The 20,527-nt window shown below is 43.4% G+C and overlaps 2 protein-coding genes across 10 annotated transcripts in view; both read left to right on the top strand.

Annotated features, from left to right (window-relative positions):
- The window catches only part of RHOBTB3 (Rho related BTB domain containing 3), a 975,233-nt gene that overhangs the window by 870,627 nt on the left and 84,079 nt on the right, over positions 1 to 20,527 (top strand). The window lies entirely within an intron of this gene.
- Positions 15,511 to 20,527, top strand: part of CAST (calpastatin) — a 125,002-nt gene continuing 119,985 nt past the window's right edge. For 3 of the 9 annotated variants that reach the window (XM_012535955.3, XM_033400730.2, XM_012535953.3), the window contains exon 1: positions 15,663 to 15,855. In XM_012535955.3, coding sequence (XP_012391409.1) covers positions 15,781 to 15,855 — 75 coding nt within the window. In that variant the 5' untranslated portion in view covers positions 15,663 to 15,780. Of the gene's footprint in view, positions 15,856 to 16,374; positions 16,521 to 20,527 lie in introns of those variants that run through there. The other 6 variants (XM_033400716.2, XM_033400721.2, XM_033400713.2 and 3 more) reach the window with 5 other exon arrangements.

The raw sequence follows: 20,527 nt of genomic DNA, 5'->3' as shown, positions 1-20,527 counted from the left end.
CATATTTACTGACACTGAAAAAATTCAGGATCCTGTGTTAGGTGAAGAACGCATTTACAAAATAGCATATACATTCCAGAGCTTTAAAGATTAAAGCTATGGGCTTCCCTGGTGGCGCAGTGGTTGAGAGTCCGCCTGCCAATGCAGGGGACACGGGTTCGTGCCCCAGTCCGGGAAGATCCCACATGCCGCGGAGCGGCTGGGCCCGTGAGCCATGGCCGCTGAGCCTGCGCGTCTGGAGCCTGTGCTCTGCAACGGGAGAGGCCACAACAGTGAGAGGCCCGCGTAACGCAAAAGAAAAAAAAAAAAAAAAGATTAAAGCTATGCATCAATAATTTAACTGTGCAATAAGATTTGGGGGTAATTTTATTTCAGTCTTATTTTCCCAGTTCATGTTTTCTTAGTTATTTTTACATTAAACATATAAGGTACAATAAAAATAATAAAAGGAAAAATCTATGTTCCTTGATCTGTCTTTTAAGGACTTCCATAATTTGAGCGCTCTCAAAATTTAGAACAAACCTACATGGTCTTTAATTGTTTTCTTCTCATATATTCAGGTTGGCTTCCACTTCCAAATGTATTGCAATTTTCAGATTATACTTTCTTCTGTTCACCTCATCCTGATGAGTTATTAATTGATTAACTTATTCTTGATAACATCTGAGTAAAGTTATATAAGAGCTCATACTATGTATAAGTGTGTGCACTCCCTCTGAAGGATGCGGTAGTCAGACTTTCATTACTGGGGTCCCTATGGCTGCCATTTCTGTCACCAGCTTTTTTCGGGGGATACTTCAAGTAGCACATCTTATATTTTGCATTGCATTGTTTTAATACAGACAAGATGATCACGTATCCAAATATATATGTCCAGCTGTGAATTTTAAAATAAACAAATCGTATACAACTCATTCCTTCAGTGGGTTTGGCTGAATGCTATATGTCAGGAGGCTCTATGACATAGGGCGTTTAAGTGGAGGCGTCACAGAGGACTTGCCCAAATATGTTTTCCTCTTTGTGTGTAGCAACGAGCTGATTGTATCTGTAGCTAAATGTATAATTGGGTACTGTGGATTACTCAGTGGACTTTTCTGCTTTTTTTCCCCTTCCCTATGGTTTTAATTGAGTACTAATTAATGCTTCAGCTATAATGATATAAATCAATTATCTTTGCTTAAAAAGTTCCCTGTGACCCATTTGCTTTGATTATCAAAAAAACAAAGGCAAATATCACAGCCAGAGTTGGAAGAGGCCTTAGGGTTGTCTAGACCTTGCATTACCTGAATCATGTCTTCTTAGGACCATCCCCACCAGAGGTCATCTGACCTCTGCCCAGGTGACTACTGCAGGTAGGATTCTGTACTGGTGAAGGGTGTGGGCTTTGGACTCAGTTAAATATAGGTCTGAGTCACAGCTCTGGTGCTTAGCTGTGAGCTTTTAGGCAATTTACTGAATCTCACTGAGACTCAGTATCTTTATCTGTAAAACAAGCCTACTATTCCATACCTTACAGGGCTGTTATTTTTTAAAACGTGTTACAGGGAACTTCTGACCAAATGCACAGATTGAACATGTGTCTTGATCCCTCCTCTCCCCTGAAGCCCCACTAAAAGGAGAGTAAATGAATTTAAAACAAATAGGAAAGTTATAAGCCCACAAGGATAAAGAGAATAGAACAGGAGACAATTACAGACAGGAGAAAACAACACATTCCCGGAAAATGGACAGTGAGAGTGGAGTAGTGGAAACTGATTTAGAGAATGGAGAAAGTGACAACCCGACCACCTATAGAGAAGCTACTGACAGAAGTGAGCCAGGCTGAATGCCAGGTTGAAGTTCAGAATTTGGGGGTGGGACATGGGCTGAATCAATCGAGATGGGTGGGCATCTACAGATTGCGGTTAGCACCTCAGGCCCTTTCTTCCATCCCACACAGCAAGATAACTACCCTTTCCAACCTCAAATGAGATAGAAGGCTCACAAAGAAAAGGACCAGACCGCGGAGAGGATAAGAAAATTAGAGATCAACTCAAGACATGCAATAGAGAGGAGGATATAATCAAATAGTGCCATTTTTAAAAACCCAGAAGAACTGACCAAAAGTAGTTTACACAGACACACACACACACACACACACACACACACGAGAATCAGGTAGATAGGAAGTAGGTAGACAAATAGGTACATGGAAAATATATCTTGGGCTGATGGGTAGAGAAAGTGGAGGAGAGAACTTTGAACATTGCATAAAGTAACTTTTTTTTTTTTTTTTTTTTTTTTTTGCAGTACGCGGGCCTCTCACCGTTGTGGCCTCTCCCATTGCGGAGCACAGGCTCCGGACGCGCAGGCTCAGCGGCCTTGGCTCACGGGCCCAGCCGCTCTGCGGCATGTGGAATCTTCCCAGACCGGGGTGCGAACCCGTGTCCCCTTCATCAGCAGGCGGACTCTCAATCACTGCACCACAAGGGAAGCCCTGCATAAAGCAACTTTGCAAAGAAGTTTTTGAGGAGGAAGCATGTTGGAGGAGGATTGTCTGATTATTAACATTGAGTGTCTTTCAACATGCAAAGAAAAAATACTAATATATTTACTTCAAGAAGCAGTATATTAGTCAGGATAGGATAGGCTATAATGCAATAACCAACAAATCTGAAACTTCAGTGGCCAATCAAATAGAAGAACATTTCTTTCTTAGGCAAAGTTCACTGCAGGTCCATCGGCTCCCCAAGGCAGCTTGCTTTCAAGTTATCCATGCTGTTTTTGACTTATAATGTCATCATTTCAACTTGAGGCCTAGGCAGGGGAATGGAGAATGTATGGAAAGTTCATAACCAGTCTTCTTTTTTTATTGAAGTATAGTAGTTGATTTACAATGCTGTATTGGTTTCTGGTGTACAGCAAAGTGATTCAGTTATACATATATATGTTCTTTTTCATATTCTTTTCCATTATGGTATATTACAGGGTGTTGAATATAGTTCCCTGTGTATACAGTAGGTCCTTGTGGTTTATCTATTTTATATATAGTAGTGTGTATATGTTAATCCCCAACTCCTAATTTATCCCTCCCCCACCCCCTTTCCCCTTTGGTAACCATAAGTTTGTTTTCTATGTCCGTGAGTCTGTTTTTGTTTCATAAATAAGTTCATTTGTGTCATATTTTAGATTCCACATATAAGGCTATCATACGATATTTGTCTTTCTCTTTCTGACTTACTTCGCTTAGTATGATAATCTCTAGGTTCATCCATGTTGCTGCAAATGATATTATTTCATTCTTTTTTATGGCTGAGTAATATTCCAATGTATATATGGACCGCATCTTCTTTATCCATTCCTGGGTTGATGGACATTTAGGTTGCTTCCATGTCTCAGCTATTATAAATAGTGCTGCTATGAATATCGGTGTGCACATATATTTTCAAATTACAGTTTTCTTCAGAAAAATGCCCAGGAGTGGAATTGCTGGATCATATGTTAGCTCTAGTTTTAGTTTTTTAAGGAACCTCTATACTGTTCTCCATAGTGGCTGCACCAATTTACATTCCCATCAACAGTGTAGGAGGTACAACCACTCTTTTATGCTTCAAACTGGTTAACCTACATCACTGCACTTCCAGTCAAGTGGCCAGAACTACTCACAAGGCCAATATACTTACAAGGGAGTCTGGGAAGTGAGGGGGTTCACATGGATATTTGGTGAGCATTAAATGTCTCAACCACAGGCTGAAAGTGTGGCTACGATGCCTGGCTCTGCCATGTACTGTGTAATTTACTTAACCTCTCTGTAACTCAGTTTCTTTAACTGTAAGATAGAGATAGTAACATCCAACTTATGGTGTTGTTATAAGGATTATGTGAGAATATTCAAGTAAAGCATCTAGAGCAGTGTCTGTCACAGAGAACATTCTCAGTGACTGTTAGCTATTATATCCCCATTATTATTATCTAGCTTGCTGTATCTACCAGGGTTTAGCTAATCTTCGTTACCTCTACTAACTTGAGGTTTAGGTGCAGTGCTAAGGAAACATATTACATATGCATAGCATTTTATAGTTTAAATACCCATAATAAATCTGTGAATCATGCATGATGAACATAATTCCCATTTAGTTAATTAAGAAAGATAAGAAACTGCTCAGTTGGGTCAAGGTCTCATCGCTGGTTCTGGGAAGAAGACTAGAATCCAGTTCTCATGACTCTTTGGATAGACTTGTCCACTGGCCCCAGAGTGTCTTATCAAGGCAGAAACCAAGGTGGCAAAGGTTGACTGATCTGGGCCACAGAACAGATCAGTGGAGGAGAAAGAGTTAGAAATCTGGTCCCTTGACTTCAAATATTTAAGAGAAGGTGGTCAACAATGGATCCTGGGAGAAGTGACATTCCCAATCCCAGGCACCAGCGGTCTTTCATGGGGGAAGAACTTTAACCATGCCTATTGAAACAAAATGTCTGAATGTGAGAGAGCCGCTAAGGTCAGGAACACACAGTGACAGAAACACAATAATGAACTGTCCTTGTCAGAAACCAGGGGTGCAATGGGAGTCAGAGCTCATGGATATGGGGGAAAAGTCTTAAAACAAATCAAGCAGCAAGATACTGAACCTTCTTTTAGCTTAAATCCATTTAGCAATTGTATAAGGTTAAATTGTATGAAGTTGTCATCTCTGTAGGTCCAACAGTTTGAATATAGGCAATTTTAGATGGTTCAACCTCATAATTGCAGTAGAGAGGTTTCTTCCCTTATGATGCCTCTTTCCTACAGCATAGTAATACCCATACAGAGCTACAAACACCTCCTGCAACACAAATATGAATAGTGCACCTACCCTGTGCTGCCACTCTTCTGAGGAAAGATTAGTGCTCTATTAGTCAGACTTGGTTTAACAGGCCGTCTTTACTGAATGTGATTCCCAGAGTCAGGGCTTCAGAGTCCGTCCAACCTGTGATGATTCCTGGCTCTGTGTGACCATGAACGAGTGTCTATATCTATATATATCTATATAGTGTCTCTCTCTATATATATATAGTCTATATAGATGTATATATCACATCCAACTTGTGATGATTCCTGGCTCTATGTGATCATGAACAAGTGTCCATATATACGTTCATAGTACAGAGGTACTGAATAAATATTCTATAAATTGTTACCATTAGATTTATGAGCAATTTGTTGAAAGACCCTTTCTTCAATGATTTTGCCATTTAAAGAAAAACAATATCCCAAAATACTAACTTAAGTGCTGAAACTTCAACCCAGAGAGAGAAATGAACAGGTTTGTGAGGGCAGGAATGTGAAGGTGACACCATAGAGCAGAGGGGTGTCACTGACTGGCCCTGTTCTGAGAGGCTTGAGAGCGCCAAGACCAGCAAGGCAGTGAGCTTCAGACAAGTTGTGAAAGAGAGTGTTGAAAGAACGGAAGAAGAAAACTTGAGTAAGAAGATCCAGGGCTTTCCTGGTGGCGCAGTGGTTGAGAGTCCGCCTGCTGATGCAGGGGACACAGGTTCGTACCCCGGTCTGGGGCGATCCCACATGCCGCGGAGTGGCTGGGCCCGTGGGCCATGGCCACTGAGCCTGCGCGTCCAGAGCCTGTGCTCCGCAATGGGAGAGGCCACAACAGTGAGAGGCCTGCGTACCACCAAAAAAAAAAAAAAAAAAAAGATCCAAAGCGTCATAGTAAATGTAACTTAAAAGGTGGATTCATCCACACAGAGAGAAGTGACATCGTAGCCCTTCTTCCTAAGAATGTTGTAGAAACAGAACCCCAGTTGAAGAGGTAGTTACTCTTTCTAGACTAAATGCTCAAATCAGAATTCAAATTCACGAGAGGCATTTCCTGGTACAGGAAAAAACTGGAGAAGGTCTGAGTCATTTTGAGCTGGGATCTTTATACTTGTGTCCCGCATTCCCCATCCTGAGTGTATTAGTTAGCTAAGGCTGTCATAACAACAGCTAGGGCTGGCTTAGAACAATAGAAATGTATTCTGTCATAGTTCTGGAGGCTGAAGCCCAAAAGCAGCATGTCCGCAGGGCCACGCTCCTTCTGAAGGTGCCGGGGAGGATCTGTCTCAGGTCTCTCTCCAGCTTCTGGTAGTTCCTGGGCTTACGGCAGTATAACTCCAGACTGCACATGGCATCCTCCCTGTGTGTGCACCTATGCCCCAATTTCTCCTTTTTATGACACCCATCATACTGGATTAGGGCCCATATAATGACCTCATTTTAATTTGGTAATCTCTGCAAAACCCAATCTCCAAATAAGGGCAGATTCTGTAGTATGGGGTTAAGACTCCAACATACCTTTTTTGGAGGGACACAGAAACACAGAAAAACACAGAAAAAGGAAACTGATCTACTCATAAAAGTGCTTTTGGCTTGAATAGTACCAAGTGATACCTCTTGGAAAATAATCCAAAATTCATATAAGTAAAAATCCTATTGCAGCAAAAGAGTATTACAAAGCAATGAAGCTTCTTTGCCAGAAGGCTATTTTTACCACAGAACTATGCTATGTTGATTTGAAAAACAAGTCATGCTTAAAGTATGATCTTCTGTAACCAGTGCCTTTAGACTCTGAACTGGATCTAATTAACAAACACAATATAATGAAACCAAAAGGGTACTTTTGACTCCGCAGGTAAGGAGAACTGGGCTGATAACAGAGTAGTTTTTCCTTCACAGTTCTCCGTACGTCACTAGGCAGCAACAAACCACCCAAGTACCCTTCACCTAATCCCATCATAAACATGACAATTATACCAGCAGAAAAGCCAAGCCACTCATAGAAACAAAAGTAACCCAAGTCTCAAAATTATTCCAGAAGAAGATGGCAAGACAGGGGATGTATGTTCATTATAACTTTCCAATTGCTAGTTCGTAGCAGAGAGGCTGGGCCTCAGTTAAACTTCACCCTCTCAGTCAATTGTAATCACCTTTGTAAGTCTTATAAAATATTTCAAAAAATAAGAATAATTTTCACATTTAAAAATAATTTGAGGGCTTCCCTGGTGGCGCAGTGGTTGAGAGTCCGCCTGCCGATGCAGGGGACACGGGTTCGTGCCCCGGTCCGGGAGGGTCCCACATGCCGCGGAGCGGCTGGGCCCGTGAGCCATGGCCGCTGAGCCTGCGCGTCCGGAGCCTGTGCTCCGCAACGGGAGAGGCCACAACAGTGAGAGGCCCGCGTACGGCCAAAAAAAAAAAAAAAATTTGAGTGTGAGCTGGACTTAATGACTTGCTTCCAAAGAATAGAGTATAAGAAGGGAGAGATTATACTTTTCAGTGGAGAAACCCAGCAAACACCACCTTACTCAAGTGACTGAGGTTACTATCACTAGTGATAAATCCCATGGATATCAGGTACCCCCAATACAACGTGATGATAAGCCACTTACCACTGTGGTATTCTTCCCCCAAACCCACAGCCCCAGCCTAATCATGAGAAAAACATCTGATAATCTCAAACTGAGGGACATTCTACAAAACATCTGACCAGTACCCCTGAAATCTGTCAAGGTCATGAAAGCCTGTCAAGGAAAGACTAAAGAACTGTCACAGACCACAGAGGAGTCTAAGAAGATGTGACCATAGTGCGGCGGGCGATATCCTGGATTAGAACCTCAGACAGAGAAAGGACATTGATGAGATAACTGGTGAAATCCAAATAAAGTCTGGAGTTCGGCGAATAATAGTATGCCAGTGTTGGTTTCTTAGTTTTGATGAATATATCACGGTAATTAAGATGGTAACTGGGGAAACTGAAACTGGGAACTCTGTACTATCTTTGCAGCTTTTCTGTAAGTCTAAAATTATTCCAAAATAAAATTTTAATAGAAAAATAATTTTATGTTTAACAAGAATTTTCTGAGAATAAACACCCCTAAAATGTTTGAAATAAATTTTTATTCATAATAACCATTTTTAAAGGTTTAAAGATAATCTTCCAGCAGCACATTCATTGCTTGAAGTAGCTAACCAACATGCAACCTGAATCTGCCAAGTAGAAAAGTGCTCCTGTTGTGAGTATCTTTCCAAAACCCTTGGAGGAGCAGCAAATGTAAGTGGGTAAACAGAAGTTTAAGTGAAAGACTTGTACTACAGAAGGATCTTTTTTTTTTTTTTTTTTTTGCGGTACGCGGGCCTCTCACTGCTGTGGCCTCTCCCGTTGCGGAGCACAGGCTCCAGACGCGCAGGCTCAGTGGCCATGGCTCACGGGCCCAGCCGCTCCGCGGCATGTGGGATCTTCCCGGACCGGGGCACGAACCCATGGCCCCTGCATCGGCAGGCGGACTCACAACCACTGCGCCACCAGGGAAGCCCAACAGAAGGATCTTAAAGTGTTCTTTTGAAATTCATAGATAGCTATCATGTTGAAGACAGATTTATAAGGAAGTATTTTTTAAATAACAGCTTAATTGAAATATCATTCACATACTACACAATTCACCCAATTTAACTATGCAATTCAGTGGTTTTTAATATATTCACAAACATGTAAATCACCAGTCAATTCTAGAATATTTTTTATCACCTCAAAAAGAAACCCCAAGCCCTTTAGCTATCTCCCTCCTGTCCTTACAACCTCCTCGCTCCACCAGCCCTAAACAGCTGCTAATCTACTGTCTGTCTCTACAGATTTGCCTATTCTGAACATTTCATATAAATGGAATCATATAATATATGACCTTTGGTGACTGGCTAGGTGTATTATTTTTATCATCTCCAGATACACCCTGAAGACCAGATAAAGTACCTTAGAAAAATTTACTTTTATCATTGCAGATATTAAATTACTCATTTTGAAATATAATCTCAATCTCCACCCCCAAGATGTCATGCAGCCCATCCCCATCCCCAGTCCATTATCAATGTTTGTATACAGCAAAGAGTAATCTTAGAGTAGTGGTTAGGAGCACGCACTAGAGAGCTAGCCCACCAGATTCAAATGCTAATGCTGTCACTTCGCAGCTCTGCAACCCAGGGCAAATTATTCAACTTCCCTGGGCCTTAGTTTCCTTACCTATAACATGGGGCAAATAACAGTTCCTACCTCACAAGGGTGAAATGAGCAAATACATGCAAAGTCCTTTAAAAATTCCTAGTACATAGTAAGTACTATACGTGTTTGATTTACTTACAGTCATTATTGACTGTGAGAGCCATTCAATACAAATAGAATCACGAAGTGTTTAGACAGTTCTTCTGACCTCCTGATCTTATGTGATCAGAGACCATTTCAATTATAAGTGTCTTTTTAAATTACCCAGTCTACTCCTTTCATCTTTTAAGAAGGAAGTTTAGCCTGGAAAGACCCAGCAATGTGTTCTTATTCATTCCACAGATATTTATTGAGGACATATTCTGTGCCAGGCAGAGTCTCACGTTCTGTGAATAAGATTGAAATGATCCTTTTGGCCATGGAGTCTAATGGAGGATATAGACAAGCAGTTATGAGGCAGATAAAAGAACATTAATAATCACAATGATTTTACCTCCTTCGGACCCTTTAGGAGGAATTGCATCATTGCAGAAGGAAACAAGAAGGGGGAATACAACAAGAGAGCATCTTCTGGTTGATTTTTTTTTTTTTTTTTGCGGTACGCGGGCCTCTCACAGCTGTGGCCTCTCCCGTTGCGGAGCACAGGCTCCGGACGCGCAGGCTCAGCGGCCATGGCCCACGGGCCCAGCCGCTCCGCGGCATGTGGGATCTTCCCGGACCGGGGCACGAACCCGTGTCCCCTGCATTGGCAGGTGGACTCTCAACCACTGCGCCACCAGGGAAGCCCTCTGGTTGATTTTTGAAATGTTTATAGAAGAAGTTTCTCAGCATGGGGGGAGACAGTGGGAGTGAGATAGAGAGAGGATTTTTAAGATGTTTTGCTGAGTGTTCAGATTGTGTGCCCATTCAGGCACTTTCAATTGCAGTAAAGGGATTGCAGTGAAGATTAAATGATTTTAGTTACTTTTGGAACACTGGGCCACTGTTTCTTTAAATATAAGCCGAATTTAGTATTGAGCCATGAGGATCCTGGGCTTTATATGGGCTTAGACAGTTACAATCTAATGCAGTGTTGGGGAAAGTTAAAGCTTTGGGAATGGGAAGGGAGGAGTATTTCAGGAGAAGGAAAATGAGCCAAGGCAGGAACTCTGGGAAGAGCCCGGTGTGTTCTGGCATCTGAAAGCAGGAAGGCATGGCTGGAACACAGTGGCATGAAGGCACAAAGCTGCAGACAAGGCTGCCCAGGACACAACCTGCAGGCCCTGGGAGGCCATGTTAAGGGATCAGAATGCCATCCTGCTGGCATTGAGGAGCCATCAGGAACTGCGAACCAGGAGAGGGATGATCTACACATCTCTAGTTAGTTGTTGACACCGCAGAGCATAGCGTACTAACTCTGCAAGCTGAGCTCTTTTCATGAACCCACAGCCACAGGACAGATGGTTGCAAACCTAAGGGAAATCAGCAAGGAAATCAGAAGAAGCTGAAGGCTTAGAGCTTCCTGGCAAGCAGAGGGTGTCACACCTACTTCCTCACCAGCTGCCAGACCTCCAGAGCAATCTCTTTTGTTTTGTTTTGTTTTAATACCACTAGACAAAATTAGAAAAGAAAAAGCTTATTTTATCTTTATACCCATTCTCAGCAATAAAAGTGGTAAAGTTGTTGTTTCTGTATATCTGGATAGTAGTATTGACTCTATGGAGGCTGGCTGCTCTGTGAAACAAAGTATTCTTCACTATTGCCTTCCTGAAGACAAATGCCTTTGTAAAAGGGGGGGAAATTTAATAAAATGGGTAATGTTTTCAAACCTAATGTTCTGTTATACAGCAATATGACAGCATACTTTTGCAATATTGATTCTCTCCTCCATTCTTTTTCCAAAGTTTTATGATGTTACATAGCCTTGGGGAGTGTAGCAGGTGTGATCAGCTACCTGAATCCCCTTTGGGGATAAAAAGGCCCTACTCCAGCTCCTGGAGTGCCACCAGCTGACAACACTCATCAGCCACTTGGGGGCTGCCACAGCTTAAGGGAGATGCTTCCCTTCCTTAAAGCCATGCTGCCTCCCTCTTCAACCATATCCAAAGACTGGTTGATGCAGGCTTATAAGGGCTCAGCTCTCTCTTGCCAACCCTGGACATCTCTAAAGGGCATCACATCTTCGTCATTCCCTGAAGGATCATGTGAGGCTTCTACTGGATCTGTATCCCAGCTGAACTTCTCCCTTTGCCCATCTTTCCTTTGCTTCGACAGGTATTGATCCCAAGAGCACTCCCTAGTACAGCCCTGGAAAGCAGTTGTGACTCAGCCCTCTGTGTTCCACACAGACAAGAAGCAGAAAGTTGTGTCACGTTAAAGAACAAGGCCTGAAGGTATATGCAGGGACGTGAAGAATGAGAAGTAAAACCTGAGGTCCCACCTATAGGTATGTGTATGACTCAAGTTCTTGTTTGGTAGTGGTGAAAACTAAAAACTACTTCATCTCCTGTTGGTTCTCTTTCTTGTCTTCTTCCCCTGTCCCTCCAACCTTCCATCTCCATTCTTTCCCCCTTCCCCTACTTCATCTGCCATCCATACGCAAGCCCAGTGAACTGAGAAGCAAGGTGTCTTAGCCCATTCAGGCAGCTATAACAAAATGCCACAGGCTGGAGGGCTTAGAAACAACAGAAATGTTTTTCTCACAGTTCTGGCGGCCAGAAGTCTGAAATCAGGGTGCCAGCATGGTAGGGTGAGGGCTTCTTCCAAGTGGTAGATGTCTTCTTGCAGCCTCTTAAGGTGGAAGGGGCAAGAGAGCTCTCTCAGGGATCTTTTATAAGGGCATTAATTTTATTCATGAGGGTTCTGCCCTCATGACCTAATCACTTCCAAAGGTCCCACCTACTAATGCCACCAATTTGGGCATTACCATTCCAATGTAGGAATTCGGGAGAACACAAACATTCAGACCACTGCACACGGCAAGGCTCCTATGGTCTAAACATTGTCTCCTACTGGCCAGCACACCTTCACCTCCCTTACACACAGAACTTCACCACTGGAGCCATTCTTCTGGATAATTCAGGTCAGAAGGATGAAGCTCCTACTCAGATACATGCCTGTTAAAAGGGAAAGGAGACTCTGAGAGCCTGTGCCTATTTTGCTAATTAGTCTTTGCCTGTTTACACAGATTTTTTTTTTTTTCTGGTTTACTTAGGAAAACATTACTATGGAGTAGAGCAAACTTGGCTGAGAATCTTGAGATGGCAGATAGGACAGATGAGTTTCAGCAGGATCAGAGGGCACTTGGATGTCAGCCAGAAGGTCCAGGTTTTCTGGGGGTAACTTCCCCTCCAAGAGTGTAGAAAGAAACACTATCCAAAGTGAAGGGCACTGTCCAAACTGTGGGTACCTTGGAAAAATGCCCTGCCTCCTTCTCAATTTTACCCCCTGGCTGGTTTATCAAAAACCTCTCAGCTGTCAGAGCAAATGGACACTCCCTGCATTGTCTGACCCAACCTTTGAGTGACGTTTCATACTGTGGGCCAGCCCTTCCTTTCAGAGGCCCTCCTCCCTGGACCTTAGCGCCCACTTTTCCACTATCTTCCTTCTGCAGCACCTTCTCAGGCTCCCCTGGCTCCTTCTCTGGACACCATCCTGCCTTTATTTTCCTCATTTATACATTTCCCAATGAGAAGTGATGAGTTCCTGCACAACTACAGCAGTAATGGGGACAGGGAGAGAGGAGATACAATGTGGAGATTATTCAGAGGAGGTTTCAACTAACTCAAGTCAAAGATGTGGGGAGGAAGCAGCCCTGAGCTCCCCCCTCTCCCCAGCCTGCCCACCCTTCAGTCAGAATGAGAAGCCCCTCCAGGGATCCAACAGCACTCTTGGAATACATCTGCCGGCCACTGCCCTCATCACATGGTTATTGTGGATTTATTTGTCTGTGTTTCCTACTAGACTGTAAGGTCCTTGAGTGCAGAAGGTCCCTGTTACCTCCACAGAACCTGTCACATAGCAGGCATCCTGTTACTGAGTAAATAAAGAAATAAAATACAGGCATCCCCTCAGGTTTTATTGCACCTCACTTCATTGTTCTTTGCAAAGATTGCATGTTTTACAAATTGAAGGTTTGTGGCAACCTGACATCGATCAAGTCTATAGGTGCTATTTTTCCAACAACATTTGCTTAGTTCATATCTCTGTGTCACATTTTGGTAAATCCTGCAATATCTCAAACTTTTTCATTGTTATTATACTTGTTATGGTGATCTATAATCAGTGATCTTTGATGTTACCATGGTAATTGGTTTTGTTTTCGTATTTTTAAACTAAGGTATGTACATTACTTTTTTAGACTTGCTATTGCACACTTAATAGATTACAGTACAGTGTAAACGTAACTCTTGTATTCACTGGGAAACAAAATATTCGTGTGACTCAGTTTATTGTGATATTTGCTTCACTGCAGTGGTCTGGAACCAAACCTGCAATATCTCAGAGGTATGCCTCTACTTAGAATATGTGCAAATAAAAATGTAGCAAAAGGTGTCATACATATTTAAAACGAGCTTCCCCAAGATGCTCAAATGCTGGTCATGGTATCAAAGTTCCAAATTCCTCACTGACTGCAAGAGAAAGTGAAAACATCATCCTCTTCTTCAACTTCTTTGAAATTCTTCTTTACTTACAATCATTAATGTGCTGTTTAGCCTGTAATTGTTCTGCTTATATGAGTTCTGACTCTTGAGCAAAGCCTGAAGGCTGAAGGCATTCATTCTCTTACAGATTTTGGTATCAACTGTATCAGAAGCATAGTGTGGCTGCTTAATAAATAAGTTAATACATGGATTGATTACTCCGGACCTTGGACCAGAGGCTCCAGCCAGGTGGGTGGGCTCCATTTTATTTCCTGATCTGTCCCCACCCTTTCTTCTTCTGACCACATCCCACCAGCCAGCCAGCCCTTTCAAGCCTCCTTTCCCTTCCTATAATCCCCCAAACCCACAGAACCCCAAATTCCCAAAGCACATTTGTACTTATTCACACACTGTATGTCTTTCAGTGCCACCCAAATGATCATGTGTTACAAATGCCATATGACTTCAGCTAAACTCTAAGTTCCTGGAGGGCAGGAAATATGTATTTTAACTTTTATATCGCTCTCTCTATAGTTCCTTTCACTGTGCTTTACATGGAAGCCTTTCAAAATATAAAACCAACTGGTTTAAGTTCAATTTTAAATACTCTGTTAGAAAATACCTCAACTTTAATGGGAACCGTTCTTCCAGAGTCAGAATAATGTACTCGGGGGATCCTGAATCTAGGCCCTCTAGGATCCTGAGTTAGATGCTTCCAGGTCCTGGGCCTGGAGGTGGGTCTATTATCTCACCCCGTTAGTTCTGTGTTTGCTTAAATTACTGTAGGTGTTTGGTCACAATCATAAAAGCATTTTTCATGCTTATGACATATTTTCCTTAATTATAAATGTAGTTGAGGCCACCAATCAATTTTTCTTGAATGGACAATCATAGGCCCCATATCCAAGTTGATTCATTTCTACGTATAAATTCCTGTCCTACCGCCTGTTTGTTGGAAATATCAGATACATAGATCGTAAGTGGAACCCTTTAAGAGGAATTGCGTTTAAATCATTCCTCCCTGCTGCCCCCATCAAGAATGAGGCTAGCCAGTCCCTTGAATAAATGGAAGTTAGAATCCCTAAAAATGAGAAGGGGGAAGAAAACAAGAATTCGATTCTGCCAAATGCCATGCACCATTGACCAATCTTTCCTTACAACCTGCCCCCTCTCTCTCCAACGGTCTAAAACACAACATGGAAGGCAGCAGTGACCCTGAGTCCCAAACTGTCAGTGTCATTGCAGGGTAACAAGTTTTCTTCTGTCAGATCTGATCACAAACCGGCAGCAACTACAGGCAGACCATCGCTGCAGAGGAGCGTTTTCTAGTCAGGCTTGTTATATTTCACTTCAGGCTTGTTACATGTCACGGCCCCAAACCAGGAAGTGCTGTTTAAAATGAGCCAAAGACAAAAGCAATCCAGCCTCCAAAACAAAATTCGGCAGTCTCCAGAAAGCCTATAGGGGCTTAAACTTGGGACTGTTCTTCGGTTTCGACTGGAACCTAAGGCAAGGCTTCCTCCACATAAAACATCATTACACACACACACACACACACACACACACACACACAGACACACACACACAGACACACACACACACACCCCAATTTGGTTGTTAATCCGCTTCCTAATCCAGACGGTCCAGGCTTGGGCCCGATTTCAGTTGGTAAATTCTTCTCCTAGCTAAACCAGGGCAGATTGCAGAAAAGGTGTCTAATTCTTGAAATTCTTAGGGTGGGGTATTGAGGCGTAGACGGGCCACGCCCGGGTCCCGCTCGCCCGTTGCAACTGCAAGCCAAGTCTGGGCAAGTCGAAGGAGGAACCCCGCGACCTCCAGCCTCTCCTCTCTGTGAGCCACGGGGAACCCAGCAGTGCTAGGGTGGAGGTGGGGGCATCACTGGGAGAAGATTCGGGGCCGAGGGTGTTAAGTTGCAGGCCGGGAGCCCCGGACCGCTACAGCCCGGGCACAGCCAGCGGCGGGCAGGAAGGGGAGGGCCCAGCGGGGTGAGGCAGAGCCCCGGCGCGGGTTCGGGGCTGGGTCGGAAAAGCTGCCTCACGGGGCGCGCCCGCCAGCCCTTCCACTCCCTCCCTCCCTCGCTCCCAACGCTCCCCGCCCGGGCCTCCCTTCCAGTCTGCGCTCCCCACGGCCTCGCCATGTCCCAACCGGGCCAGAAGCCCGCCGCCTCCCCGCGGCCCCGGCGCGCTGCGGCGGCCCGCCACACTCAGGAGGTGAGTGGCACTTGTGCCGGAGCCGCAGGGCTGAGCGCGGGGAGGACCCCGGCCCCGGAGCCGTGGGCCGCCTCCTTGCGGTAGCCTGCCTGGCCTGCTGCCCCGTGCGCCCCCTCCCGAGCCTGAGAAGGACTCAGAACTCAGAACCTGCCTCTGGGCAGGTGACGGGAGGTGGCTGGGTACTGCCGGGCCTGGGCCAAGTGTATTGGGCGTGGAGCAAGCCAGATTGGAGTTCGCCTGCGTTGGGAAAAGTTGATTGATGAGACCGGGGTGAAAGGCGGTTGAGGATAAAAGGGTAATACATTTCATTCGGGACCCCGAACTGGGTGGGCTAGTTCAACTAAAAGTCGGGTCTTCCGCGTAAAGTCCGGGCTGCAGGGCGTGGCTGCCTGGAAAAATAACACTTCTGCCCTAACCAGCCTTGCGCCAAATTGGGCGGGGCGGGGTCAACCCGGCAGGGCAGGGCCGATGTAGGCCCCGCCCAGGTGCCTCCCCCGCTGACAGCTGTGGGGCTTGAAAAGCTCAACGCCAGCCAGGTCCGGGGCTGGTGGAGTGCGATCCCGCCCCTGCTGCGCTGCACCCCGTGTCCTCGCCGGGTTCTCCGCTGCGCGACTCAGAGCAAATCGGTTGTCGCCATGGCATTCGCAAGCTGGTGGTACATGACGGTAAACTGGAGCGATCGTGCCTGGGCAGGACCGGAAACGGAGTGGGCTTTGCTTTTCTGGGCGTGCAGGAGAGGTTATTGTGCAGGGTTTGGCGGGGAAGGGGTGGGGACCAGGTGCGACGTCCTCTCAGACCTTCAGTTTAGGCTCCGGGAGAGGCTGAGACCTACCCTGTGGTGGTATGTGCGAGCGAGCCCCGACGTGCAAGTCGGTGTGAGCAGACGCACCAGACTCAGCTCACGCTCATGAGTTGAATGGAGCAGGAATTGTTGCTGGAGGAATTCCGCCCTTGGACGCGGATTCCTGGATGAACTCAGACTCAGATCGAAAGAGCGCAGATCGAAAGAGCTCAGATCTAGTATTTGTTTTTAAGTCATAAGTAAATCTCAAAACTTTTAGAGGCATGTTGTTGGACGTGCATTCTCCAGCGCAAAGAAGAGGCAGCCAGGATTGGGTTCAAGGAGAAAATCCAAAACTCCAAGGAGCAGAAGCAACCGAGATCAAGACCCTTGTTGAGAATGAGAAAGAGGGAGAGAGAGACAGCGAGAGAGAGAGAGAGAGAGCCCACTGCTCTGTAGTTTATTACTTGGATGAGGGACAGAGATGTTCCGTTTATTTAGTGCATTGAATGCTTGTCCAACCAACTAGGTGTGATATCCAGTCAAGCTGGTACTTGTAATATTTTGAACCTCCAGGAAGCATGATTTAACATTACGATGCTTTCCAAAAAAAAAAAAAAAAATACACAAATTTTGTTGACAGAAAGAATAAAAATATTTATATCCCATTGATTTATGGTGAGAACTTAAAAAAATAGTTAAAGTACACCTCTCTCGGCATGTGGTATTGGGAAAAGCAAGGGTGTTGTAATAAGACAGTATTTAGAGAGAAACATCGTGTTGGAATCAGACAGTATTTAGAGAGAAACGTTGTGTTGGAATCAGTAAAATGTCCCTTTTCAGCCAATGGCCATTCACTGAGCACCTACCAAGTGGCAGACCCAGTAGTAGCCTCGAAGTGGAAAACAAGACAGAGTTCTTGTTCTCAAAGGGCAATGAGTCAACCTTTTTGAACCTGTTTCCACATCTATAAAATGTGGGTGATAATAGGTACCACATAAGGGTTGGTGAAGACTATTTACATTCATGAATCAAAGTACCATACCCATATACCTTTTTTTTGAATTTTATTTATTTTTTTATACAGCAGGTTCTTATTAGTCATCAATTTTATACACATCAGTGTATACATGTCAATCCCAATCACCCAATTCATCACACCACCATTGCCACTCCCCCGTGGCTTTCCCCACTTGGTGTCCATACGTTTGTTCTCTACAGCTGTGTCTCAACTTCCACCCTGCAAACCGGTTCATCTGTACCATTTTTCTAGGTTCCACATACATGCGTTAATATACGATATTTGTTTTTCTCTATCTGACTTACTTCACTCTGTATGACAGTCTCTAGATCCATCTACATCTCAACAAATGACCCAATTTCGTTCCTTTTTATGGCAGAGTAATATTCCATTGTATATATGTACCACATCTTCTTTATCCATTCATCTGTCAATGGGCATTTAGGTTGCTTCCATGACCTGGCTATTGTAAATAGTGCTGCAATGAACATTGGGGTGCATGCGTCTTTTTGAATTATGGTTTTCTCTGGGTATATGCCCAGTAGTGGGATTGCTGGATCATATGATAATTCTATTTTTAGTTTTTTAAGGAACCTCCATACTGTTCTCCATAGTGGCTGTATCAATTTACATTCCCACCAACAGTGCCCCATATACCTTTAATGATTGGAAATTCCAGTTTCCCTTGAGATGTTTCTTCATGAATGCTTCCTACTACATTTTCTGGGTTTTTTAAATGTAGCATCTTATTGGTGTGCTAAAAGCAAAAGTTTGCTTTGAGTCATTATTGTTCTAAGGTTCTTATCAAAATGCATCACATGAATTATCTGCAAATATGGATGGCAGTTAATATGGACGGTTTAGAGTTAACATCAGTCTTCTTCCAAATTCATGATTCTCTAAAGGAAATTATGCTGGAATATCTGGATGAAAATAGTTTAAATCTATGTTTTTAACCCTGTTATGTTTAGGCATAGTCTGACATTTTTTGCTAAAACCTCTCTTATAATCCAATGTTGGAACTATTCTAATTTTTTTTTTTCTGCTAGTAGGAACCTCCTAGAATCAGCAACCTGCCTGTGATCAAGCTTTGACTTTTCCCAAACCAGTGCTGTACAATATAAATATAGTGTGAGCCACATATGTAATTTTAAATTTTCTAGTAGTCACATTAGCTGACAGGTGAAATTCATGCTAATAGCATATTTTATTTAACCCGCTATATCCCAAATGTTATTATTTCACATGCAATCAATGTGCAAATCATTGGGATATGTACAGTTTCTTTTTCATGTTGATTCTTCAAAATCCAGTGTGTATTTTATACTTAGAGTGCATCTCAGTTCACACTTGACACGTTTCAAGTGCTCAATAGGCGTTGAGTGGCTAATGGCTACAGTATTAGGACAGTATAGCTCTAGACATCGGTTTCTAACCATTTTCGTTTGATGGCTGTGAGGGGATGACCACAGCCCATTTTGAGAATTAAATGAAAGTTTGTGCACCATTTTCCCACAACAAAATATACATATACACACACAAAAGCCCATCCATAATCCCCTAGAGATATATGGAGCCAATTTATAACATATATATATAATTTATAGTATTATACACTATTATATATAATATTTATACAATTTATTAATACAAAAGTTTTATACAAAAACACACTATATATAATATATGTATGTATGTATTATATATATTACATATGTCATGCTTTTGGTAAATCCTGTTATTAAAATATTTTTACTGGGATCCTTTACTGAAAAAGATTATGAATGCAATGACCTAACTTTAAAAATTTAGGCAGAATAAGATAAAATAATTGAAAGATGTATCTATGATGTGTTTTGTTTAAGGGACTGCCACCTATAAAGCCAGTCAATGAAACATTACAATGTACATTTCCCCATTGAATACCATCAATATTATTGATCTTATCTTTTGAAGAACTATGTGGTTTTAGTAAAAAAAAAAAAAAACTTACAAAGCTAGATTTCAAGAACATCTGATGAGCTTGGTAATGATGAAGCATGAAAGAGGGTAAATTTGGTTGGCTGACACCGGTAATCACATTCCTGGGTCAAAAGTTGACTCTAGTAGTCCATGTTAATTAAAGGTGTTTCTTAGCCTAATTAGACCTGTCGGTCCAGTGGCAGCGTGATCAAGGAGCTCAAGTCATTTGGGAGGCCCCATCATTGTGGCCAGCCTGGGAAGATTGTCACAAGCCTTCCCTGCAGGACAGACCACTTGACTGCGGTGACTTTTAGGAGTAAGGAATGCAAATTACATATTCTGCAAAAAGGGCACAGGCTTTAGGGTACTGGGAGAATGGAGGTCACACAACTGTCCTCTTTTGTTTTTTGGTTTTTTTTTTTTTGCAGTACGCGGGCCTCTCACTGTTGTGGCCTCTCCCGATGCGGAGCACAGGCTCCGGACACGCAGGCTCAGCGGCCATGGCTCACGGGCCCAGCCGCTCCGCGGCATGCGGGATCCTCCCGGACCGGGGCATGAAAACGTGTCCCCTGCATCGGCAGGCGGACTCTCAACCACTGCACCACCAGGGAAGCCCCAACTGTCCTCTTTTGTTTCACAGTTTCTGAATTGGTTTGCTTCCCATTGCAAATAAGACTTAAATTAAGAGTATACCTTGACATTATTCTTTAATCAATTTTGATACTTCCCAGAAAGTTAATTATATTCTACAGGTACTTTTTAAAGAATGATGTAGCTTGCTGGTGGTGGAAACAGTGGGTGGCTAGTTGATATTCCAAGGTGAACTGGTGGGAAATTAGTTCTGAGTAGGCTGTCTCACTGGCATACTAGATTTCTCTAAGCAACACATCTTTATTCTATTTTTTCCT

This window comes from Orcinus orca, chromosome 3, assembly GCF_937001465.1.
Source record: "Orcinus orca chromosome 3, mOrcOrc1.1, whole genome shotgun sequence".
Lineage (NCBI taxonomy): Eukaryota > Metazoa > Chordata > Mammalia > Artiodactyla > Delphinidae > Orcinus > Orcinus orca.
Note: the sequence above shows the minus strand (reverse complement) of the source record. Positions and strands in the feature narration are given on the sequence as shown.